The 27,971-nt window shown below is 33.6% G+C and overlaps 1 protein-coding gene across 1 annotated transcript; it reads right to left on the reverse strand.

The window, feature by feature from the left end:
- Bcat (Branched chain amino acid transaminase) lies at nucleotides 1–26,992 on the reverse strand. Its single transcript, XM_085959292.1, has 7 exons — nucleotides 26,738–26,992; nucleotides 25,251–25,475; nucleotides 13,620–13,829; nucleotides 13,023–13,253; nucleotides 8,511–8,811; nucleotides 4,873–5,027; nucleotides 1–1,660 (listed from the first exon to the last, which is right to left on the reverse strand). Exons 1-7 carry the CDS (start codon nucleotides 26,753–26,755, stop codon nucleotides 1,475–1,477), a joined length of 1,326 nt encoding a protein of 441 aa, XP_085815418.1. The 5' UTR covers nucleotides 26,756–26,992; the 3' UTR covers nucleotides 1–1,474.
- Between the last annotated feature and the right edge of the window lie 979 nt (nucleotides 26,993–27,971).

Below are 27,971 nucleotides of genomic sequence, written 5' to 3' on the forward strand. Positions count from 1 at the left end.
GATCAATAAAATAATATAAACGGGAAACGTGCGGCACGATTCCCTTACGAGAGGTTTTTCATTGTAAGAGGTGGGTGACGAGAAAATACAGAACCGTCGATTAAAATCATTCATCATTGCGTTTTCAATACGGGTGTTACGCTCAGAATGATAATGATTTTAATGACGAGCGTCACTCGAAAACTCCTTCGCGACAGTGAATAGTTATATAAGTACGTAATACTGTTCCATTTATGCATAGCCCGAGATGAAACTGTAAAAAATTAAAGGGATAATCCGCATAGGCGTCATGTATGCGGATAGGATGTGACTTTTTGTATAAATGTGTGCGTCTCAAATTACACGGCGACGTTTTTGTTCTGTCTCATCAGACACAGGGTTGTTATTTTATTTTATAAGGTAACTTAACTTATCCATTTATAAAATAGTATTACAAAAAACTGGATTATTTACAAACAGTTAACAAACCAAATTAATACGATTCGATAATTACTAACTAAAATCTAAATAACATGATACCGACAGAGTAAAACAAAACGTTGATTATTGTCAAAGCACTGTATATGGATGTAGATGTGGCGATGAAAAACATTCCAGACATTTGCTAAATATTAAATAGTATCTCTTCCTGTTTAAATGTTGAGCAACATCTACATGAATAATTGAATTGACTTCATAAAAAAACAGAAACAGTTACAATGTACATATCATGTGCTCATAGCAAAACTGTGAAAAATAATATTGAAATAATAAAATGAATGTCTATGAAAATCTTATAATTTAAGTTGTTTACTTTCCTTCTGGTATTTTTTTGTGTTTATAATAAATACTATTTAAAGCAAGCACATCAAATGCAAGCACACATTTTTGGCCTACTCCTACATGTCGAAGTGACCTAACCTAACCTACACAACACAGTCTTGTGTTCATATTTATCTAGTGCCAACAGCAATGCGGGGAAATAAATATAAAATGCTTTTAACGGATCTCAATATCTAACTTATATTGTATATATATACAACTACAAAAAACATTCACATGATTGATAGTAACGATTTTCTTCCAAGGAATATGGAAAAAAGAAATTAATGGGCTAGTAATTAATATATCATGCAAACATTTAAATGACGAAAATTCACAATGAATATTGCCGCAATAAATACAAGATAAAAAAATTCAATTATCAGCATGGCATGAAAATTGACATGAATTTTATGTACCCGACAGAACTGTTTACAAATAAAACTAAAGTATAAATAAAAATTATAATAAATTTGATCGCCCTACATAGGACCCCTCCGGTATCCGCTAACTCATTTACTATTATAGTTTGCGCAAGAAATAACCGGTAAAATTATTAATCTGTACAAATTAGCATCGGGGCCGTGTGCGCGTTGGACAGGTGGTGAAGCTTCGCCCGACAATGCATTGAGACATTTGAGCCGCTTTCGATAATATTGTAGCAGGAAAACGATCAGATAGTTCTGGCCCACGGGTGTTCGAGGTGGCCGTACTGAATGGCGTTGAGGGTGTCTAGGATGCGTTTGTAGAAGGGGGCCGGCTGCTCCATTGTCGGAATTTTGATATCCTCATCTTTGAAGTTGATTAATCCTATGGGACTGACTATACACGCGGTTCCCGACCCGAACAGTTCCAGGAGCTGTAAATCCAAACAAATAACAGGCGTAAATAATATGTAATATATACTCTAAGCGTGACGTTTGTAATCTAAGCTCACTAGTTTTTTTTTTCCCCAATGTGCATTTGATAGAAAGTAAGGACCTGATGAATCAGGGGAATCATTTTATGGCTGAAATGACAATATTTTCTTTTGTTTTTGTTGTATTTTGTCATATACCTACATCATAATATCATATCTGTCGTATACATATCTGTTTAATTCTGAAAAATCCATTTTTTTTCCTTCTCGGCAATTTGGCAATACAGCCGCATGTCCTACAATATGCGTTAAGAAAATGTCAGCAGTTTTCGGGAAAATATGTAGCAGATTTTTTTTTACACAATCTGTTGAGACATTGAAAAATAATATTACAATCAGAGAAATCAGATGCAAGTGGCTGACATCCATTTCTCGTAAAAACAAAATCTGTTAATACAAACCCCTCTACTCTGTGGAGGCCCATATGATCCTATTAGGATCGGACATGGTCGGAAGAAGAATCATCTTACTTTAAATTGCGCTACAATATTATAGGAAATGTAATAAGTAATGCATATCATATTAGTCACTTATATTCCGTTCTCACATGCTGATTTTTATAGTTCAACTTTACTGTCTATTGCAGTGCTTTCCAAACTTTATGTTACTACGCCTACCTTTAAAAATAAATTAATCTTGGCGCCTCCCTCCCCTTTATTTCATTAAATAATACAGTAACCTTTTTAAATGGTCAACAATATAAGTACTAATACAAGAATGAAAAAAAAATATAAAAATGAACAAGGTTTTACTACTTATATAATATTCATTTTTAAATTAATTTGTTTTTCATGCGATGAATGTGCTTGTTTATTAGCACAATCAATTTCAATAGTAGTCAATCCAAATTTATCATCGTTCATTGACAAATGGATTCATGGGCCCCACATCCTGAAGCGGGCTACCTTTCGATGAAGTTATGGGCAGTGTGGTGCTCTAATGTAGTGTTTCCTAAATTATACACGGGAGTTATCATTTATTTAAGTATATCAATCATCATATAGGTATCACATCAAATTGCAACGCACAACCACATATCTAAAATATTTAAAAACCCTGTAACAAAGCAGGCGACTTTTTTTTACTATTAACGTGAAAAGTGCATTAGCAAACTAACCAAGAACTCAGTAAATAGATTTTTGTTTGCTTCAATATATCTGGGGCAGAAGTAATTTAAAAGTGGAAACATGGCGAACTTATTTTTTTGTAATTTTGATTTCTAAAGCTCCAATTTTTTATGAATGCCTTCACTTTGTCTTTTTAAATCAGTGAATGCATTAATGGCCCTTGCATTGATTTATTCACTCAATTTTTTTAAATGTCAACCAAATAGACAAGTTTAACAACAAAATTATCATATTTGTTTAGACGAATTTGCCTCAAATTTCAACATTATGATTTGACCCTTTTATTTCATCTTTTTCACGAGATAGCCAGCACGCATCACAATAGTATTGAAGTGAGGTATTATAAAATTAGTCTTCATATTTTCAGACAGGTTTGCAAACAACCTTTTATAGGACTGTTTTTTTTAATGTAATTTATAACTACCGGCCGTTTTATAAACTATGCATTTGCAAACTGCAAACCTGTGTCTACATTAATTGTGTTAAACTTTTCGCGCCTCCCTTTGCAATACTCCGCGCCTCCCAGTTTGGAAATCGCTGGTCTATTGCATGTCGAATGTTGAACAAGAAATCGAAAGGAATATTTCCATTTTGATTTAAGTTGAACCGATAGTCATAATCGAGATGGCTTCATGTGAAACAAACAAGTTTGATGCGCCGGTGCGAGTTCACCTTCGGTTACTCTAGAGAACTAGTTTACTCGAATGACGGTTCACAGGTGAATCGACAGAAGTAGAAAGAACCTCAACTTACGAGTTGTTCGACTTTATTGAAATATGGTTCCCACTTATCGATTGACTTTCAACTATGATTCTACATACAGTTGAACAACAAAAACCGCCACTGAGAACTCGGCAATAGCGAGTAATGTTTTCATTCGGTCATCATTCAATAGGAATATTCATAACAACATAGCCGTTGTTTCATATTTGTGATTTTGTTTTAATTAGTCATTCGCGACTTTGATACGTCAATCGTATCAACATTGGTGAGGTTGCAATCCATTGTATGCTAATATCCAAATAATGCTAGAGCCATTATAATACACGTTTGATGTAATTTACTTTTACAAATTACATCAATGACATGATAAATGTTTCTGCATTACGAATTTGCTTACAATTAGACAACAAACAGACAAATAATGCACATTTATGAAGATACAATATATTATTGAAATGTGAAAATCAGGTTTCAGGGTTTAATTATCCAATACATACTACATAATAAATCAAATTATAATAACTCAACAATTAAGAAGTAGTGTAATTGCTATCAGAATTACAAAATATGTAAAAGTCAAAGTTAAACATAAATTATCTGCTTCTAACCTAACCTAACCATAAACTATTGACAATTTTATTTTCTTCTCTACTGGCAAGGAAACTTATTAAACTACATATGTTAATAATCTCAAATCAATACACATTACGTTTTATTTTAATTAACACAATGTCTTTCCACCGAGAGTTGACAGTTATTAGAACAGTGGTTGATAAAAATTATCATAAAAAACAATTTAAATAAACAAACTGTTAATTTTTTAAGAATCAATTTTTCAAAACAGTATTCAAACTTTGCATTTAAAAAGATTTCTTAATTTTCTCATCGTGTTTATTGATTCTTATGATTTTTAGTACCCTTTGAAGCCTCTCCGTTAAGTAATTTTATCACGGGTGAAGTAAGGTGTGTATCACCTGCATCAGGGATCGTGGACCTTTTTCTGTGTGTGCGTCAAATTATGTACAAAAAACTTTTTCAAGAGTATATTGAAATAGTAATCTGAAAATGTCAATAATACAAGGCAGTGTTACCGGATTAAGGTCATTTTAAAAATTCAGTTGATCTTAGATGAGTTTATATTTAATACCTATAAAAAAAATTCTCAACTTTTTGAATACAAAATTCGAACTTGGTCCATGTGTCACACAAAAATTGTCCTCGCGCCACTGAGTGACATGCATGCCACAGTTTCTCCATTCCTGACCTGTATAATACAGTTCAATGAATTATATTCAAGCTTACCCGATTTTCATTAAGAAGAGTAGTAATTTGGTTCATTGTAATCGGCGATTCGTCGACTCTGATGTCTCCCCAGTGGCGTGCGAGCTGAAGAATCGAGTGTCTCGTCACTCCCGGCAAAATCAGACCATTCAAGGGGGGCGTTGACAAAACTCGGCCTACAAAAAGAATCAGAAGTATTTATTGCGGCTGCATCGGCGTATCATGAAGTTTTCCTGAACCGTTCGCATCATCAATGACGAGGTTTTAAGATGAACCAATAAACCGAGAGAACTTATAGAAACTATCTGTATAACATATTTTCCACAATGACAAGTATGATTTACCCCGGTACAGTACAGGGAAAGGTCGGGCAAATACAAATGAATCCCACTTTCTATGGGTCACACCCCTCGGATTATCCAATATGGAACAAAAAATATGAATCAATATTGAAATATTTTCAAGTGAAATTCTTCACTCAACAACAAGTGAATCGAGCGAGAACAAGTTATCTTTCAGATGTTTGATGTTTACTCGTTTGTCATAAAAAAATATTATATTCATTATTATTTTGTGACCTCAAAGTTATATTCATTAATTGCGTCACAAGTCTCAATATTATCACACTTTATTATGAAAATATATTATGGATACTGCAAAAAAAATAGCTACATTCACCTAATATCTAATTTTCATATTTGCTTCAAATTAATTTTTAATCGTTGACATGTTGTTTTTGTGCTGTTACTGATTGTTGGGTTTTTTTTAAATAATTCTTAATTACTTACATAAATAATAACTGAGAAATTAAATTGAGCGTAGTTTGACAGTTTTGGCATCAAACAAGACACGGTCCGAGAGGCAGAGCGAGTGAAAGCAGCGCAATAGGCCGGATGAAAGTACAGTGTACAGTCAACAATATCAACGGTAACAATAATCACACTAGACCCGACTAATTCCTGCGTACGAGAAGAAATAATCACATCTGCGTGTATTCACGGTTGAATGGTGCCATACTTATAGCTACCTAATCAGTTTTCTATGTCGAGGAACAATGATTACCATAGGTTTGTGTGGAAAAATGGTTACCTTAAATTAAACTTCAGCATGTTAATGTCAACTTCCGCTAAGCTAAACATTTATTGAATTAATTTCAGAAAGAATCAGATTTTAGTAATAATAAAAATACAAGATTTTGTAGCAAGTTATTCAGAAGACGTAGAGAATAAGAACCGAGAAAAGGTTGGATTTCGTTAACAATCCAATACTAAATGGAATTCATCAATTCATCACTTCGACACTCGAAATAGATAACTAACTTCAGTTGCAACAATGTTGGGAAATTGAATTTTAAATCAAAACTAATTGTATATAATCGGATTGAACTAGTTCTCCCATCATTTTATCATGTTAATATTACAAGTTATCATGTAAATGTCAAAAGGTAAGCACTGACTAAATAGATATCCCAAATATTGGTGTCGCTGTCAGTATGTATGACTATGTAAAATCCCACCGTGGAAAAGTGTTAAAGTGCTTGCTTTTCAAAAAAAAAATGGCACACTGTTTGATTCAGAGTAAGGACCTAACGGGTAGAACGACAGCTTTTCACAGCGACACCCTTTCCTCAGATTTTTTTTTTACCATGTCCGATCCTAATAAGATCATAATATGAGCCTCCGCAGGTTTGTCAATACAATACAGATTTGTTTTTATGAGAAACGGATGTCAGCCGCTCGCTCAACATATCAGGAACACACTCTGACTCAAACACAAATTGAAAAACAATATCTGCATTCGCCGTACCCAGCATTTAAACTTGAGACCCGCGACAGTATCAGCCGGCGCATAAGCCGCTCGGCCAACGTGACTCATAATATACTCTTCCAATATAGCCTCCACTCCGTATAGGCCATATATTGCTTACAGTTGTAGGTACCTATAGCCTTACCATTATATGTGGGCTACTGACGTTATAACGGCAATCCGGGGACCTATCGGCCCTCGCACTTTCAGGTATAAATCTACGTCTCCGACCCCCACTATAATCTGTAACACTGCATACAGCGCTATAAAATCGTAGTCAAGACATGATGGTTCTAGTATAGTAGTTACGGATTGAGCGTTGATATTTTTTTATTTTTCAAAGCCTCACAACGGTTCGGAATAAAAGGAGAGCTAAGACGACGGTGACATCGAGGAGGCCGAGATCCAGCGAAGGTCATGGAGCCGATGATATGAATGTTTACTTTATCGAGAAATGAGTTATCTACCGATTGCATTGTTTAGAATATTATATTCAGAAGATATGACATATTATATTATAATGAAGCCACATTTATGTATTATATAGGTAGTTAGTTGTAGGTAGTATTAACGTGACAAAATTATAATATTGAACAGTACAAAATAAAATGTTGTTCATTTTAGGAAATAATGTTTTGTAAGCAAATGAAAATACTTATATGGGTTTCGATAATTCTAGGAAAGTGCCTACTGAAAAGCAATAGCCCCAGTAAAATTATTTCTACATTTTATTTTATATCATCATAATGTATAATGTATAATGAGAAACATAAATAAAAAATAAGCGAGATGTCTCAATGGATAAATAAAATGATAAAAAATCAAGGTTATATAAACAGATAACTGAGATAACAATATTAATGCTCACGCATTAATTGATCTGACAAATAGACTTATTTCTAATGTCTAATAATATATCATTTGACCGATTGTACAATCGGGCATCTGTAAATTTCTATATGATATATTATGCCGCGCCGTGGCAATGAATTTTGTATTCATAACATAATGCACACTGAAAAAAGTCACGTAGAGTTAATTGACTTTATGATGATTAAGATCATGCATCTGATGGCTTATACGTAGATAATAAATACTGATAATATAAGCGTTATCTACACATCACACGGAGTATTCATTTTTTGTAGGTATTTTAAAACGATTTGCTAAAACAAATTCGGGTGAAAAAAATATGTTATCTACGTACGAAAATAGCACGCCGCGTAGTAACCTTGTTTTGAAAGAGAACCGGCAAATATTTGATCAAAAATGAATGTTAGATAAGCGCGCCTCTCTCAGTATCAAAACATCTGTGACGTACTGTGATATGATAATCATCCGACAAAAATATTGTGATAAAATCACATCATGATAATAATACCTTTATCATATTAATTATGATTTTGTTCATCGAATCGTCTTATTTATCTATGGATCCATCTACCTGTCGGTTTACAGAAATCAAAGAAAATGAAAAAGAAATCAAGATTTGAGAATATACTTAAGATATTATAAATTATCCACAATAATATTGTCATAAATTCATCTGATATATTATTATAATATATTTTATTTATCACAATGTGATTTTATCTTCATATGATAATTTCAGATGATATTATAAATTAATAAGCTAAGAGAATAGTATGGGCCTCCGCAGGGTGGTTGCTGTATTGAAAGATTTTTTTTTTATGATGTTTATCGTTGTTACTGAAATTTATTCCTTATTTTAATAACCTTTAACCCTTTCCTAGTGAAATAAAACGAATCCGGCTTTAGATTCAATTACACTAGTATGACTGAACATTCGGCCATCAAACGATGACGATTACACGTTGGAGATATAAATTTACCTCCGTTTTGGTCGAGCGATACCATGAAGATGTTCATGGTGCCGGCCTCGGTGAGCTGATTGTCGTCTCCGTACAGCCACAGCACCTGGTGGAGCCCTTTCTTGGTGGCCTGGCTCTGGATGTCAAGGGTGGGCGCGTAATTGGAGCCCATCTTCTTGTCGCCCACGCCTCCGGGCCACGCCCGCGTGTAATTGGGGTCGGCCAGCAGCGATACCCCTCCATCTGCCTTGAAGTAAGCTCCCACCGGACACAGGATGGCGTACAGCAGCGCTGATTCTGATGAAGCCACTCCCAGTGTTGGCTGAAATTAAATAACTTTCAACTATCGGTATATTTCAATATACGTTTCCTTAATAATGGTTAATAATGGTAAAAAGAAATAAAAAGTTATACAAAAATAATATATGGGTCGAAATGCTGGGCCATGACTGCCGGGGTTAACAGAAACCAGTGGCAAAGGGTGGAGGTAGGCTGTTAAGATTCGCTGTAAATAGTGCACACTAAACTTTGTTAGTCATATGTATTTGTTTTTATTGAACTAAGACTACAATTTACAGATCGTGTTAGTTATTTTTTTTAAATCAATTAAACCCTGCCTAAACGAAACCATAATAGTGTTGGTCTAATTTGGGCGATACGACAAAATTGTGCACACTTTTCCATTCATAGTTATTTGTTTTCGTTGGATTAAAAATACATATTACACATATTATGGGCTCATTTTTTTATTTCATTAAGCCCTGCCCAAACCAAACTATAATAAATAAAAAATATTATTCTATCTATAAAATATTCAAAGTTATGTATGATTTAACTGCATAATTTTAGATATTTTATAGATATACATGTATTTTTTGACTTATTATCTATTATGGCTTGGTTTCTCAGGGTTTAATTGAATTTTAAAAACTAACCAACATTTTCTGTAAATTGTAGTCTTATTTCAATGAAAATAAATATGTATGTCTGAAAAAGTTTAATGTGCACTATTTATGGCGGATCTTAACAGCCTACCTCCACCCTTCGCCACTGACAGAAACCCTAATACATATATTTGAAAAGAGGATATTTAGAAAGTTAGACTGTGTAGAAAGAGACGTAGCATCTCTGAGGCTGAGGTGAAGTAAGGAACCTGCAGCGGACAGAGGGGAGGCTGGGACATAAGACATATATCGAGCGGAGAATCTCTTAGGACTCTTTAATTATTGTTCATATCTTCATTTGCATTTTAAAATTTGTCAGTTAACGTAGGTCTCTATATCCTTTACAATGTCCGTTTGAAGCAGATGAAACTGGTGAAATGACATTTTCTACCTAGTTTCATTGTTTATGACTGGTGACTGATTACATTGTAATTCTCTCGCTGAGTATCTAATGTACCTCTAGCAGGTACAGATATTTCCAAACACTTTGAATTACTTACTTCCTCACTTAGTATGCAATAAGGTTTTCACATTCCTTTAAGGGGGGACATGCTCGTCGAAGGTCAAAATTGAGTTTTTATTGTATATTCAAACCATGATCCTGGACACTCCTTAAACGTTGTAGATGATCTATTTATATAATTTTGAAGCCTTATTATCCTTTATAGTTATTTTAAACATTTGATGACTGCATGAAGTATTTTTGTTACATAAAATAGTATTCTTTTAAACCTCTCGCTCTAATGTTTTAGAATATAGTCATATTTCGGTACATAACTGTGCAGTGGTGTTAAGATTTTTTACATTTATTAATTTTTAAACGCATTTATAAAACCATTAGCATAATTTATTACGAGATAATTTTTGTAAAATATTCACGATAAAAAATTATATTGATAATCTCTGTGATCCCAAATTTGACAAGAATTAGGCATTTTATTATTCAAAAAATCGGCAAGATTAACACATTTCAAGATGATTCTAAAGATATTTTTTATAAGCTATGTCTTTGACCATTCAAGTGTGATAAACATCTTATGAATAATGATTGCTTTATAATAATTATTGACCTAAGAATAAGGTAGTGTTTTTTTGAAATACGCCATTTCTTTTGTCATTCCCTAGTGGTTAAGCTACAACATACGGCCGTAGCCATAAATTGACAAACTATAATTGAAGTAGGGAGTAAAATGATATTGACGCGCGTGTTTGAACATGTACCGTTTAAAAAAAAATAAAAAAAAATTCGGTTAGGTACATGTTCAAACACGCGCGTTAACATAATTTTACTCCTTACTTTAATTATAGTTTGTCGTTTTATGGCTACGGCCGTATGTTGTAGCTTAACTACTAGGGAATGACAAAAGAAATGGCGTATTTCAAAAAAACACTACCTTATTCTTAGGTCAATAATTCTTATAAAGCAATCATTATTCATAAGATTTTTATCACACTTGAATGGTCAAAGACATAGCTTATAATAAATATCTTTAGAATCATCTTCAAATGTGTTAATCTTGCCGATTTTTTTAATAATAAAATGCCTAATTCTTGTCAAATTTGGGATCACAGAGATTATCAAAATAATTTTTTATCGTGAATATTTTACAAAAATTATCTCGTAATAAATTATACTAATGGTTTTATAAATGCGTTTAAAAATTATTAAATGTAAAAAATCTTAACACCACTGCACAGTTTTGTACCGAAATATGACTATATTCTAAAACATTAGAGCGAGAGGTTTAAAAGAATACTATTTTATGTAACAAAAATACTTCATGCAGTCATCAAATGTTTAAAATAACAATAAAGGATAATAAGGCTTCAAAATTATATAAATAGATTATCTACAACGTTTAAGGAGTGTCCAGGATCATGGTTTGAAAATACAATAAAAACTCAATTTTGACCTTCGACGAGCATGTCCCCCCTTAATGTATTAATTTGTTATATAAATGAGAATGAACCGTGTTCTGTGTTAGTGTACAATTACAATTTTTTTGAACCATGTCCGATCCTAATGTGATCATATGGGCTTCCATAGAGTGGAGGTTTGTATTAACAGATTTGTTTTTACGAGAAATGCATGTTAGCCACTCGGTAGGTCCATACTCTGACTCAAACACAAATTGAATAACAATATGTGTATATGCCAGACCCTGGATCACCATTGGCGAGTAATAATTTGATAGTGCCTGAAGACAGTACAGATCTTAAATCAATTAGAATTCTATTCTTCACTCTCCCTTTTTGGCTTGACATCCTCTATATACGGTAAAATAAATAAATAATTTGAAAATAACAAATACACAATCAGGTAGATGGTGATCTTTTGACCTAGCATTATAAAGCAGTGATAATATTTCATTGTGACATCTGAAGAATAGAAACTGATCCTAACGGTGATTATGAACGAGCAGAGCGGCAAGCTGCAAAATAAATCCCAGATGACACACGGTATTTACAATATTAATCTGTAAAAACGCTGTTATGTTTTAAGGGGAGCATGACCTATTTATTATATGACATTCCAACATTAAAAAACTTTCAAACTGGAGTTACATTTATGCTGAACATGAAAATTTGCATATTATATTTTAATTGCATTATTTTTGGTTAAAAATAATAATATCACATGTTGTTGAAGGTACACAAATTAAACTATTTTACAACATGATAAAGACAGTAAACAAAATGATTAATGAAACCCTATTTAATTATTGCTCCAGTTTTAAAAGGTTGGCATAAATCAATAAAATAGTATTATATGCACAAGGAATAGCGGATTTTTTAATAAATAATACTCTCTGATTTATTATACACGCATACCTACAAGAAAGTAATATCCTCTGCCTTATTGATGTGATGTTCACCTATTGGCAACAAGCTCTCTGTACGCGTGCGCTCTGAACAACGTTATAATAATTTGATGAGTCCATTTATCTATGCAAAAAAACAGTGCAAATTTTTTTCAAAAGACGGATTCCAAAAGAAGAAGGAAGAATGCCCGGCAACAGCTTGAATGCCAAAATAACCTACACAATTTTTTAGAATAAATCTCATTTTCAAAACATATAAACACGGGGGCACGCCGTAACGAGATAACAGATCCGTCCGTCAGTTTATCTCTAAAGATATTTACGACAAGCAGTGCAGACGACACGCTCGTTTTAAACCAACAAAAAAACGTACGACACATTTAAAACGATAATATTTTGAGTCGTCACCATTATTAAATTTAAGACCTCGTAAACGAACTTTAGCCGTCTTCTAACAGTAGCGCCGTGCTGATGAAATAATAATATTTTTATTTTACACCACGCCTCTGTTTAAATCGCGCTCAAAGCGTGTTATGCATATTTTAAATAAAAATAATGTGAACGCCAGCATAACAAGGTCTGACAAATGACTCAAGATCGATGTCATTCTTATTTGTATCTGAAACATTATATAAGGCGCATCTCAGAAGGATTCGATTGAACAGGAAGGAAGTGAGAAGGTGTTACAGTAAAATAGTCCATACTCGTGTAAATAAGTTCTCCTGTCAACAGTAGTATATAGTTTAATAAATGGTAAACATGCTCACATCGATTCCGATGAACGTCGGTCGGATGTAGAGACTGGAAGCGGAAGAGTGTGGGACCCACTCCTGATCCAGGGAAATGAGTCTGCCGATGCACTTGATCATCTCCTCTTCGTCGAAAGTGGGCAGACCCGTTCTGACAGCGGAGAGGTTCATGCGCTCCATATTCAAATCAGGTCGATACATTCGGATTTTGCCGTCTTCCCCGCGGTAAGCTTTCATTCCTTCAAAAAGCTACCAAAGAAACAGGATGCTTCAATAAATTCAATAATATTACCACAAATTTACCATTCCTAAAATATTATGATACCTGAACACAACATTATAAAGTAACATTTCAATCAATTCAAATCATTCTTAAATGGCCTACGAGCTTACCAGCGTATCGGGCCTTCGAGTACCTAAAACCAAAGGTGACAATATTTAGATATATAATTATATATCTGATAATTCGAATATTGCAGTGTATCCTCTATCTTTGGCGACCCGACTTTTAGAACGCATCGCAGAATTCATCCACACGATGGGCTCGGAATGTCATGCTGACGTTCGATATATTATCATCCAGAGACAAAATTATGCATTTTAAATTATATTTACCTCGATGGCATAGTGCAAAACCTTTGCAGCGGGGTGCAAGACGAGATTTTCGAATGGAGTGATCTCGGGCTTTTGCCATCCTCCCAGTTGTTTATGGTAGGATATCTTGAGCATGTGATCCGTAAAGTATTTGCCGAACTGCAGATCGCTGACGTCCGGCTTCGCCTGCAGCTGATCAGGAGTCGCCAGTCTCACCGACAAATCTGTGAACTGAGAAATACTCCGTTTTATTTCACGTCGACGACTCCGGCTTTCGGGATGATATATTATTTTCTCGCAACCCCTTAAAATTAATAAACCCCTTTATAATTTCTTTTTCATTGTGATTTGCTTAGGAATTAACTATTTCAATATTTTGTGTATCCATATCGCCGACTCTTGTTTCTGATCAACTATGTATTATCAATTAATATTAAAATGTAAGGCAAACAAACTAAAAAAGAGTGTGTGATGAGCACACGTAGCGGAAGTGAAATTTCTTAAGTATTAATAATTGTGCTTTTTCGTGTTAAATTATACATAACAAAGTATAACAGGAGACATTTTCGACAATCTGAGCCTGGGGATATAACTCAAGGTAGAGTGTTTGACAGCATATTATTGAAACATTGGCGGTTCAAGCCGTGGGATTTTTTTTCGTTTTTCTTTGCTTATCAGCCGAATTCACTCAACCAGAAATTTTGCTAAACCGTGTGTTGAAAAGTTTAACTTCAATAGTACGTTAAAAATGGTCTATTTCTATTAATTGAGATAAATCACCATTTCCGCTTCTAGGTTTATATATTAATATTCTCATGAGGATTGACCGTCATTAAAGACACAGATTAAATTCCGCATTCCATATAATTGTAATTAATTAATTATTTAAATTATTGAATAATTAATTTAATTAATTGTAATTCCACCCCACCATCACCTTAAATGCATCAACCCCATGGGCGGGAGGGTCATCGTTTCCTCCGACAACTCTTCATCTAGCACTATCCAAAGTACTAAAAACCGGATATAATCATTTTAGAAGTCGTCTACAAATGAAGTCACATGATTTTCGGCTACCTTTAGAGTGTGACCCCTTAAATTATAGATCATCATCAGCTCAGCCACCCTCAATCCGCTGCCGGATGAAGGCGTCTCCTCGCTGGTTACGCTCTTCTCTGTCCTCAGTCTTACATTGACGTATACTTCCACTAAACTTAACAATAACTTTAGCTCTGAATAGATCTCATCTGAGTTCAGATTTTCATCAGAAATTTCTCATATATAAGTAATATCCATTTACAAGGATTACTTCTGAGTCCACAGAGCAGTTTATCATGTCACTCAGGTATTCCAGCGCATCTATTCTATACACAAGGTTGCTTTCGGCCACTACGGCAGCTATCTAGGGTAGGTTTGTATCGAAGTATTCGCACTTATTGTCACAATTATTACAAAAGTCAGTTGTAATTGTTACAATAAGTGCTATGTTTTAACAGCACCTCTCTTGGCTGTGTTAAATTTGAGAGCGATATAGACAGTTTTGACTGTTTAGACGGCTAACTTATTGTAATTGTTACAATGAGTGCTAATACTTGGATACAAACCTACCCTAGATAACAGCCGTAGCGGCCGAAAGAAGTCTTGTGTATAGAATAGATGCACAGGTACAGTGGCGCACCCAGGATTTAATATTGGGGGGGGGCCCAAGGAGGATAATGTAAATTAGTCCCATAGGATTTTTTTCTTCTTCACAGCCTAATTTCTTGTTTATCGGCCTTTTGTCTATTGCACTCGGTGTACCTACACTATGGTCCCCACATCGTGAAACGGGCCCTCAGGCTAGGATATTTGGTGGCCCCCTACCTACCGCCAAGATTAAAGGCAGTGTGAAACACTACATTAACGTTTTTCAAATTGTGTTTTAGTTCAAATGAAGGGTACTCTACTCATACAGTGAATTATTGGCGATTTTTAATACATTTACTTTAATAATGGAGCTGTCGAGTATCGACACATAATAATCAAAAAATATATTGCACAATTATATAATTGAAAATGTTCATGGCCATGAAGAATAATAGCTACTAAAGCTAATTTATGATGTGTGTTTATCTCACTTATCTGGTCAACCCGACACGCCGGGCCCCCCACAGCCCGGGCCCCCAGGCTAGAACCCTGTCAGTCCTCCCCAGCCATGACCTACACCACTCCGGAATTCGGGTGGACACCGAGAATTTTTTGACAGTTATATTAGGGATTGGGTCTGACATTAGTGTTTCGAAATTTTTGTGTTAGAAATTAAAATCTAAGAATTTTTTCTAAAAACGGTGCTGGAGAATTACAAATCATTTTTTTGACGTGTTTTTATTTATCTAAGCCCAAAGGTATGGTTTATCGGCTTTCAATTTCAATGTTTAAAATCATTCTGATAATTTTGAGGGGTGCCAGGGCCCCTTGCCCCCCCCCCTGGGTGCGCCACTGCACAGGTATCTTCAAACGGACTGCTTCCGCATACCTGATAATCATTATCATACCATCATAAAACGATTATATCGAAATTGTTTTATTCTGCCTAATTCTATCAATAATCAAAACAAAGATTAAAATCATAAGTTTTTTTATATTTAAAATGGCACTTCAAATTTTTTTGATAAAAATATAATATTATCTCGAAGATAAATTATTTCTTCCCGGATTCCATTGTTGTCACCTTATCTTTTTAATGTCAAATATGTAAAATCTTGTACGCCTGGGATGTATACAACATGACCTGTGTGCGTGCACACTTGACAGAAGTAAAACTTTTTGTATCTCGGTAACTGTACGTGGAATTCTCATCATTACCATAATCCATCCCATCTTCGCTTTCGCTTTACTCGCAGAGTTACTGAACAGTTTCACTGGCACAGTCTTTGGGATTTACTTATTTATAGGTAGGTATACGTCATAAAAGACAGAATAGCCAATGTCGGTCATATGTATTATGGCTTGTTTTTGATGCTTCGAATGCATGATATACCAAAGACAGGTATCAACTGACGATTTCTGTTATATTATTGTTGAAATTTCCATTTATCATATTTTCTACTTCTATAGATTACGCAGTCGGCTGACTGTCTAAGCAATCCACCCTGTCAACACCGATTGTTTCGCATCCGCGATGGCCGAGTGGTAACGTGTCCGCTTATAAAATCGTGCGTCTCAGATTCAAATCCCGAGTCTGATAAATTCACATGCTGTCTTTTAATATGTGTTTAGAGCCAGACCGTCAACATAAAAGGTTGATTAATTGGTTAAGGCCATGCATTAGTTGAGGCATGGTCTAAAAAGATCGTTGCTAGGCGATGTGCGGATTGCGGGTGCAAAAGACGCCTGTCAAACGAAATATTATTTCTCATATAAATCCAACATATGTCCATTTTATGTTCTGTTTATTATTCTATTAGTAACAATAATAATATATTCATTGACATGTTTTCTTTTTAAAGTAAATGGGTAACATTTTTAGTCATCTTTACACGATTTTAGAATTAATTGGCCCGTCGCCATCACGCAGCAAAGTGACGTATGTCTGACTCGCCGTTCTCTGAATGAATGCGAAGCGAGTACAAAATTTCGTCGCGCGTACAGTTGAAAATTATTTGGCGTTTCACTGATGCGTCACCTTAATATACATTTATTGTTTAAAAAAACTATTATGAAAGATCTTAAATTACATCCCTACGTATGTATGCCCGGGCGTGTGCTTCATCTTCTTCAAAATATTATCTCAATGGATATTATTAATATGTTATAATTAATAATATATCTATCATCTTTGGTAGAAAAAGTTATAATAATAATAGGTCTTGAAAGAAGTATAAATTCAATAACAAAAAAAGACACTGACATGTGAATGAAAAAACCAAATTTACTTTAGACACGGCCACATGTCATTTGATAGAATAAATATTTTATCACTGATTAAGAAACCGCTAACTGCTCACTGCTCACGCATGTCCTTGCCTATATTTGCATATTTTTGCCAAATTTGCAAGGCAATGTAAACTTCAAAAATTTTAGCAAGGAAGTTCCTTCAACCAATCGATAAGTTATGATGTTGTAGAAAACCGGAAATATATATTAAAATCATTTTTGCAGCGGGTACTTTATAGGGAATTTAAAATTACTTTTCATCCAGTACTCGCAGTCAATTGTATTAATATGGAAATATATTATTATACAATATGTAAAAATAAAAATACGCCAACGATGGATGAGCGGTTACGCGTCACGCTTATAATGTCGTGGGTCCCGAGATCGAATCGCGGGTCCGGAAAATTCACATATTGTTTTTCAATGTATGTTTACAGTATGGACCTAATAGGTTGAGCAAGTGACTAACATCCATTTCTCGTAAAAAAAAACAAAAAAAATCTTAATACTACCTCCACTCTGTGAAGGTCCATATGATTTTAAGATCAAAGATGGTAAAAATATATACATCTTCTTTCTTCTTCTTCGGCCATATCCGCCCCTTAGTTGGAGCATATGGACACCACGCGGCGCCTCAGAGAATCCCTGTCATCAGCCAGTCTTCTTGCATCGTTCCAGGTCGTACCAGCATCCCATAGCTCCGCCGTATACTCTGTAGATAGTATTTAGCGGCTTTGCAGGACTGACTGATTGCCAGGTTGATGTTCTCTTCAGGCATCCGCAGCACGTGGCCGAGCCAGGTCCAACATCGCCTCTTCACTCTCAGCGTGATGAGAGGCTGCTAGGTGCGTTCTCTCATCTCTTTGTAACTCCTAAAGTAGCACTCAGTATCCGTCGCAAACATCTGTTCTCGAAGCTCAGTATACGGTTACTCTGAACCTTCGTAAAGTGCCATGATTCGCTACCGTAAAGCAGCACCGTCAGAATGCAAGCGTCAAATGGGCGGCATTTGGTTTTGATATATTAAAAAATACTATCATTGGCTTGCGATACTTATAATGGACATTGTAAGTGAAAAATAGTAGCGCCTGCTCAGATAAATTTCATTCTTTAGTTACATGTCATAATATTACGCTTATGGAATTTTTATGTGATTGTAAAATTAATTCTATCTATATTGTAATAAAGATGCATATCGTTAATTTGCATTCATGTCTTTACAGCATTCGGCCGAGGAGTAATTATACGGCAGATCATCCGCAAAAAAGAAAGCAATAGTTTGTAACCATATTCTGCTAATTTGTCCACTCAAATATTGGGAATAAAATCCATTAAGTCAAAGCATACAATGAATAATTACGTACAACATTTTAAAGGCATCAAAGCTGACGACTGACTTGTATCATTTCCAGGTAATGTGATGTGATGTGATGTGATGTCCAGCATTAATGCAGTCAGTGCAGTATGAGTATGGCTGTCGATTTTTTCGCAAATCCCTTTATGTGTCACATTACAAATTAGTAGAGGTCCATGAGTTCGACTGAAAATGGATCACAATTCAACATGGTGCTCAAAGTGAGCATTCACGAATGTTACATTTCATGGAAATGATACAAGTCAGTCGCAAAGCTTTAGAAGATCATATGGGCCTCCAGGGAGTGGAAGTTGTATTAACAGATTTTACATACTCTGGGTCCAATTGCACATTGAAAAAAACCATATTAAGTAAATTTGCCTGTCGGGATTTGAACCTGGGACCTTCTACTTACCGCTTGGCCATCGTGGGGCCGTATGTTATGTTAAAATATTTCAAGTTTCATTTTTTTAAATTTGTCTTTTCGTATTTTAATAACCATTTAAGGTTTCATATAATACAACATTTTTATCAAATTTAAGTAATTTCTTTATTTGTGTTAACTGTCAATCCTCTGTGGAAAGACATTGTATTAAATAAATTAAAATACAGCATGTAGTATTTATTCCATATAATTTAATAATAATCAGGACCGGTTTTGTCCGCTTCAATGGGAGATTGTCAACTGATACAAAATAACTGTAATTTTGTATATTATATTATATCAGTTGACAATGTCCCATTGAAGTGAACGAAACCGGTCCTGCCCATCTATTCTATACACAAGACTACTATCGACCGCTATCAGTGGTTAACGAGGGTAGTTTATCATATGTTTGTATTGAAGTATTGTTACATTAAGTTAGCCGTCTAAACAGTCAAAACTATCTATCTCACTCTAAAATTTAGCACAGCCAAGAGAGGTGCCTTTAAAACATAGCACTTATTGTAACAATTACAACTAACCTATTGTAATTGTTACAATAAGTGCTAATACTTTAATACAAAAATATGAAAAACTACGCTCAATAGCTGCCAATAGCAGCCTTGTGAATAGAATGCGCTGATTATTATTATATCATTTGATAATATAAATACTACATACTTATGTACTTGAATACAGTACACTGTACAGTGACTTGAATCATTCGAAACAAAAAATAAGATAATAATATAATATGATGCAACATGAAAGAATATAACACAAGTAAAATGTTGAATTTCATAATAATGAAAGATTATGAATTGAAAATTTCATTGAAATGTTTCTTATGAGACTTATGTAACAATCAATGAAGGCTCAAGTTCATTTTGATATGTTTACATTATTTACATTATTTACTTAGCTCGAACAGGTGAAGAACCATATCTGCCTGGGCCAACTGTCTATAGGTGGATGGTGGATGTATACATACTAACTTAATGAAATTGTTCACATAACAACGTTTGGCCATCTGAATAATGTGCACAAATTATAAAAGTGACGTCGTATTATGCCGAAAATGCAGCAACCTGTGAGTACTCCTACTAATCAACAGTAACAGGGAAATTAGAGCATATATAGAGCGTTATATGGATGTATAGGTTCACGCCAGGTATAATGCCACAAAAAACCAAGTAATCGGATAGGGGAATGAACCTTAAATAAAAATGACAGAGGACATAGCTTGAAGAAAAGACAATCATTGGACAATGTCATCCAGTAGTACCCGAGTAGTACAAAACGTTCAAAAGGTAAACCTTGGGGTTGCTAAACCAATGTTTAACGTAACACGTTATGCGAAAGTACGTGGCGACATAATGCAGAGGGCCGAAAAAAACAAAATGAGCTTTTACAAACTTTCATCCGGACGATGATATTAACTTGACTAAAATGAGGCATATATCATAAATATGTTGCAAATATATTGCCGAGAGTTCCAAATTTATTTTAAACGATTTATTAATTACTACTTGAAGTAACCGCTTAGCATGAAGTGGCTTCATTGATCGATATTTACAATTATCTTACTTAAAACAATAATAATTACATTCATCAACATTAAAATATATCTATGTAGGCATACACCATACGGCATATCAAAATGAAAATAATTCTGAGAGCCGAGTCAAACGAAAAAAATTAAAATCAAATCCAAAATATGCAAACTTATCTCGATCTGTTGTGAAAAATCAAAATTGGAATTGGCAGGAAAGCTAATTTGAACAAATATGTATTTAGATGTCAGTCGGGGCCAATTAGGAAAAGGAGATCAAACAAACATATTTTGACTTTTATATATTTATATATATAGATAGACACTGCTGGACAGAATATCTGCTTTTAAATTCATTTAAATTCCGGGGTTGGAACAAATTCTCGTGTTGTTTTTTTTTAATGCGTGTCAATCCAAAGAATGAGCCCGAAAGATTAACCGAATGGCTGATGACTGTACCTCGTAAATATCTGTTGTAACTCACTCTGAGCGAAAGTGGAAATTTAGAGTTTTAAATAATAGGTAATTTAATAACTCGTACAATATTAGACAAAATAATATGATTACCATAGTCTGGCAACTCTCACATTAATCATGACCTTGATGGACTGTTTTGCAATAACAAAACAACAATACTAAACCTGTTTTTGCAGAGTTTTTTATTCATGTAATTTTAAAGTTGAATAAACCCACTTTAAACTGGTTTACATTGAAGACAGGAGATTGCTGAATTACCTGATAATCCACTTACTTTACGGTTTCAAGACGGAAGTAATTATTCAAAAGTAAAATCTGCATTTCATTTTTGAATGTGTAAATTAACCGCACATACGGTTTAGTTTCATTCGAAAGCCTGATACATTATGTGTATGTTACAGATTTAATAAAGGCTGTATTACCAAAATTTTTGTTTTTTTTTTTACGCGAAATGGATGTTAGCCACTCACTCGACCTATTAATTCGACACTCTGGGTCCAAACACACATTTAAAAACAACATGTGAATTTTGCCAACCCCGGAATTCGAACCCGGAACCCTGGACATTATACGCCGATGCGGTAACCCCACTCGGCCATCGGGGGCCGATTCTAATTCAATCGAGTACAATCGGTTGATAGTATTAATTTTTTAAATATTATGTATCTTTAAATGAATCAAATACATTCATTTAAGATAGGTATTCTGTTTTAGATGTGGACAGCTGGAAAAAACAATTTTAAACATCTCAGCAAACATAGTTGTGTGTAGCAGTAAAAAATTTAATAAAAAAAGACCTCAGTTGTTTTTTTTTTATAATTCCTTGTGGGCATCAAATGACTAAAAGAGTTTTTTCTTCACTTATTATCACTGAAGAATGCTCAAGAGCATCATACTTACTTGTCTTGTTATTTTGAATTTTTTTTAAATAATGTGTTTATAATAATCTATCTATAGCTATAGCTACGCGATAGCACCTTGATAGCACCTTGACGAGGGTCACAACACAGAATGCAGGAAAGACCACAGGTTTTACATACTAAAAACAAATTGAATATATATATATATATTTTTAATAACTTCCTGGGTTTTTGTTTTTGTATTGAAGAATGTAATTGTTGTAATGTAAGAAGTATGCAAAGCAAACTCTCATTTCATGGATCATAAAAAACACTTCAATTTATTAATCTTATGATAACACTGTGATAGTTATTTATGTTTAATGATTATTTTTTAATTCAAATTGAAAATACTCTTCCTGGGTTTTTGTTTTTGTATTGAAAAATGCAATTTTATTGTTGTAATGTAAGAAGTATGCAAAGCAAACTCACATTTCATGGATCATAAAAAACACTTCAATTTATAAATCTAATGATAACACTGTGATAGTAATTTATTTTTAATGATTATTTTTTAATTCAAATTGAAAATACTCTGGTGGGAGTTTTTTATTTTTAATTTTGTAAAATGCTTGATGGTGATTGGGCAGTATTGAATGGTTATAATTAAATAAATAAATTGGATCCTGTTTTGACATTTCGCTACGGTTATTTAGTTATATACTGTTATTTGCGATGTTCAGTAGTCTTTCATTTAAATATCATAAATAATGATGGTCGAATACTAATGCAAAATAGTTTTATCCATCAGCGCAGCCTTGGAGGCGGCCTTGGAAAATTGACAAAAATATCTCAGAGTATATGCGCGCCTGCGTGTGAAGTGAATGAATCTCCAATCTGAAATTTTTTAGTCATCTTTACACGATATAAGACGTCATCACAAAAAAATTGACGTGCTCCCACCTCGAATGCCGCTCGGCGATCGCCAATTGTTGAAAATTATTTGCTGTTTCTCTTATGTATGCTCTTAAATGAAACAAAAAATTTGATTCAACTAAATTTACTTTAATAACAAATTCTGATGTTTCTAAAAGAATCACATAAAAAATGTCAAAAGAAGCACTTATTGAAAATAATGAAATTGTCGCATTGCATGTTGCTAGTATGTTGACAATTTCATTAAAATTTTAACAACCATTGATATAAAGATGCTTTAAGACACGTGTTTCGTTCGCAAGGTGAGTTTTATTATAGCTCTCGTAAAGAGGAATTTATAAGTATTAAAATAATTAACACATTATTTAAATAGTCTGTTGACATATTTGAAATATATGAAAATATATTATCATCAATTTGAAAGCCATCTAAAATAATTACAAGATAAAAAGAACTTTTTATATACAACATTTTTAAATTTTCTGTTGAATCATATAAACTTGACTTGACTAGCTTAAACGATCAAAAAAAATTGTACTTGATAGAAATACTGAATAATGAAATGTCATTTCATATTGATTTCCATAATAACGCACGTATATATATTATTTAATAATTTAGTTGCTAGGACCCCCTAGCTTTTCATACAAAACAGAATTAACTAAAAATGAATTCAATTCTACTTAAAGATGGCTAAAAGTATTAAAAAAATGCATTGGAATCGTGTTCTTTTATATTCTAAAAGTTTCAAATGTCTAGCTAGTCGGGAAGTTAGTTAGAAATCGGTTACAAGATTTGTACCGGACAAACAACCACTGGACAAATAAGAATACGACCGAAGAAAAACGTTGTAAAAAATGAGTTTAAGAGTGAAGTTAATAAGTTTGCTATAAATCAGGAACTTTCATAAATATTTATCAACATTTACAAAAAACAATATAGACAGAAGAATAATTAAAAATTTAGAATAAAGAGATAACTCATAACAGTAGGCATAATTCTTTTTGTTGCCTTGATAATATCTTGATCATGATAGTAAATTTAATAATGATGAGATAACAATAATACTTTAAGATAGGTATCATTTTTTTTATATGCTAAAAATGACAATTTAGATTCCACTGTATGACATTTAGTTTTAAATGCTATTTTTAAAAAGACCTAAGATATTACGACCATTTTATTGTAAGAAAGCTACGGTACCTGAAGGGTTGAGATCCGGATTGAGCTGCTTATTATTGATTCAAATGAATTATATTTTTTGCATTGTACACTTCATGTCAAAAAAATAATCCAAGAGTCAGTCGGTCAAAACTGGTCTCGATATTAAAAAGTGTCGATAGAAAAACTAAACGGAAATTGTGTTTTCTTGTTTAATTTAAAAAGAATGGTTCCTTTGATATTTTTGGTCGTAGTCACAGTCATTATAATTATTAGTAATAAAGTAATAATAGTCAATAGTCAGCGATGATCGGAGGTGTTATGGTTTACAGTAGTGATTATTAAAAACAACCAGTTTTTGGCAAACAATGTGCTAATGTGCTAAAACATCTGTTCACACAGCTCAGACATTCACTTAACAAATCTAAAATGTTACATTGACAAGTGTTTTGATATTGCAAAATTGCCTCGCTTGAACTGTGTATTTTATGACACTGATTGCATTTTAATATGATAGAATAGTTAAAATATTATTTTTCATTCAACGCCAAATACACACAAGGTTTAAGAATGTTGCATTCTTATTAGGCATTGAAAATACATCATTTTGAAAAACATTTATAAATTCTAGAAAAAAGGTAGACAGGCGGTACTTTCAGCATTTTAAGCTATCGGTCCGGTCCGCCTGTGACTGAATCCTGTGCAAAATAAATCTAGCATTTGTGTCATCGGATAGTATCAATAGAGCACGGAACATTCGAGATCAGGGAACCATTAAAAGTCATTTGAATGTAATATAAATAAACTCCATAATACACGAATGATAGGTTAAAACAAGAAATATTGTAGCATTCCAAGACACCTCACCATACTGCTATGTCTGCCATATATACACGTTTTGTTCTGCAATATACATAATAATATATTTTGCTAATAAATTTTTAACGCCATGTACATAATGTAATGAGCGTACGTAATTAAATTGATATCTTACCTTAAAAGATTCGGCTTGTTTTATTTCATGGGTTCGCTTGGGCGTCGGCGACTGCTTCAAATAAGGACCATCGGCGATGTTGACGGCTCCTTGCTTGATCTGTTCGGCACTGTGTACTTTGGGCGGAAGGACGTCTTCCACTTCTTTGATCCTCAATGACGAACTGCAGAACCCGGCGTATTGCTTCAGCTGGTGCTGATACTCCACAAGTCGCCTCACCAGTATCTATAAACAACGACCCTTTAATAGATTGACGCTTTTCAGTGGATTACATTCGAAACAATGTAAATTATGTATCTTTCTAAATTACCGGCTCACGCTAGATGTGAAAAAATAACTTCACCGTATCGTCAGTGTATAAATTAGCAAAATGAATTTTAAATCATGTTTTCTGATTAAAAAAAACAACCATGGGAATTAATTTACAATGTCGAGTAAAAATTCCGCGAAAACAATTTACCGGTGGAAGTGTGAATTAGCATAATGTTATATCTGACATTTTTATATTATGATCATTGATTGTGAATATATTTTACCGTAATCGAAACTCTTCAAATTTACATAATGTTGCCAGATTTACTATTTCAAAATAAAGAATTTTGAAATCCCATTTTAACATTAGTAAATTTTTTTATATCGGAATGAAAACAGGAATAAGGGATGGTAAAAAAGCTACGTGTAATATAATGAATGGGATATGCAGGCTCTACCCTAGAATGCGGCATGTCAGTCACACGGGACATACTAATTGAGAGAGTCAATTGAATTCCATATCTTACACACATATACACAGCTGACATCAGCGCAGGATTAATCTTAAGAAAGTATATTTGGGGATGTTTCATTTCTATTTTATTACCCGATTATACTGACAACCTTAAAAGGAAAATTTCATCATTCTAAAATCAGTGTATTTAACAATAAAAATTTGCATGATTTTCATAACATAGGTCTAAAATAACCAACTATTCCTCGGGAGAGAAATAAAAGGGCATAGGAAAATCAATCAAATTTGCAAAATACTATATTATAATGATTGTATCGTACCTTGTTTGTTAAATTCCACTTATCTCTTGAAAAACAAGGTTCTATAAAATTGGCAAATAGAAATTTTCTTCTAACATATACAGTGATTTTTTTTTATATAATATAATATTAACTAGAATCAATATTTATCGCTTTCGATAATATTCAACACAACCTTTCAGATACAATATTTACCATTGTAGTATTTTTGTATTTAAGTATATCAATTACCTACAGAAAATGTATTTTTGTTCTTTTTAAGACACAATAACATATTATTAAATTATTAAAACAAAAAGTCGTGAAACTGGCTTTAACAAATATTTTCGCAACATTAAATTTAATAATTAATAATTTTATTGCCCTCGTTGAATACTGCACGCTGAATGAATATTTTATTTCAAAGAATTACTTTACAAGATGTATTTTTATTTATTTTTAAATTATAAAGTAATACTTACTTTACTTCGTATAACCATTTTTGAAGTTTTAGATGATACAGATAAAATGTTAAAAATCACTTATTTATTTCACCCTTGTCACAGTAAAATAGTCAATAAACAGTCTAGGCGCAGAGCGCAAACACAAAAATCACAAATATCACTATGGCTGAATTAGAATATCGCGATCATCGTAGTGTAAAAATGTGGCCTTCCTCATTTCCTAGAGGGGATAAAATTCGCAACACTTTTACTTGCGACACTCAAACTTACAATGACTGAATATACAAAATGTATGATTATAAATTTAAATGATGTGCGCAGTGAAAATCACACATTAAACAGTTTGCGACAAACCAATTTCGAGTGGGGGGGAGAGGGGCCGATAATATTATTTGTGTGCCGAGAATGTGATATGAAAATATGACATCAAAAAAATACCTCAAGATATCTTTGATAAGAGAGTCGGAATATTTGGGGTACCAAAACACTGATTACGTACAAAATACCTAAGCAAACAGACAAATTAATTTATCTCAGCGTGAGACTAATTTCACTATTACTATTTTATTTACACTATGACTATTTACACTATTACTAAACATATGTACATGTGTATATGTACGCGAGCTACTCAAACAGAATTTATACGTTAACTAGTATGTTTTAGTGACAGCAGAACTCCATATTGAATAGAAAGATGTCGCATGAAGCGGATAGAATACTTTGCTTCAGCCGTTATCACCCGCCGGGTCAGTGAGGGGTTAGCTCTGTACGTACCTGAAGAAAAATATTAACATAATATATGGAGCGTGTGTGCGCATAGTGTGTAGTATGATTTCTGTTTGAACAATGATTAATTTAAATATCACCCATAGACCACTATTTTATAGAAAATGTGACAAAAATTATACTTACACTTATTGCGTTTCAATTTTTCATACTTTTTCAAACATATTAATTACATGGGTTGTATTTTTTACATTTGTTTTTTCGAAAATGACTTGATATCTCTTCTTCTTCTTTGACATCTCCGCTCCTCAGTCGGAACATACCGCTCACCGTTCCGTAGCTTTGCCGGATATACCCTTTGGATGGTAATTTTTTTCAGGACGCAGAAATCCGGTCAGTTTAAAAAACGAGCAGGCCGGGTTGAAATTCTCTCAAGGCCCGTGGCACGTATTATTAACTCGGCATGATAATGTTATTCTTTGTTTTCGTATACCTCACCTTGAGGACGGTGACCCTCTTTAAA

The sequence above is a fragment of the Rhyacophila brunnea genome, unplaced genomic scaffold (assembly GCF_057557595.1).
Source record: "Rhyacophila brunnea isolate RB1 unplaced genomic scaffold, BYU_Rbru_1.0 scaffold_8, whole genome shotgun sequence".
NCBI classification, from domain to species: Eukaryota; Metazoa; Arthropoda; class Insecta; order Trichoptera; family Rhyacophilidae; genus Rhyacophila; species Rhyacophila brunnea.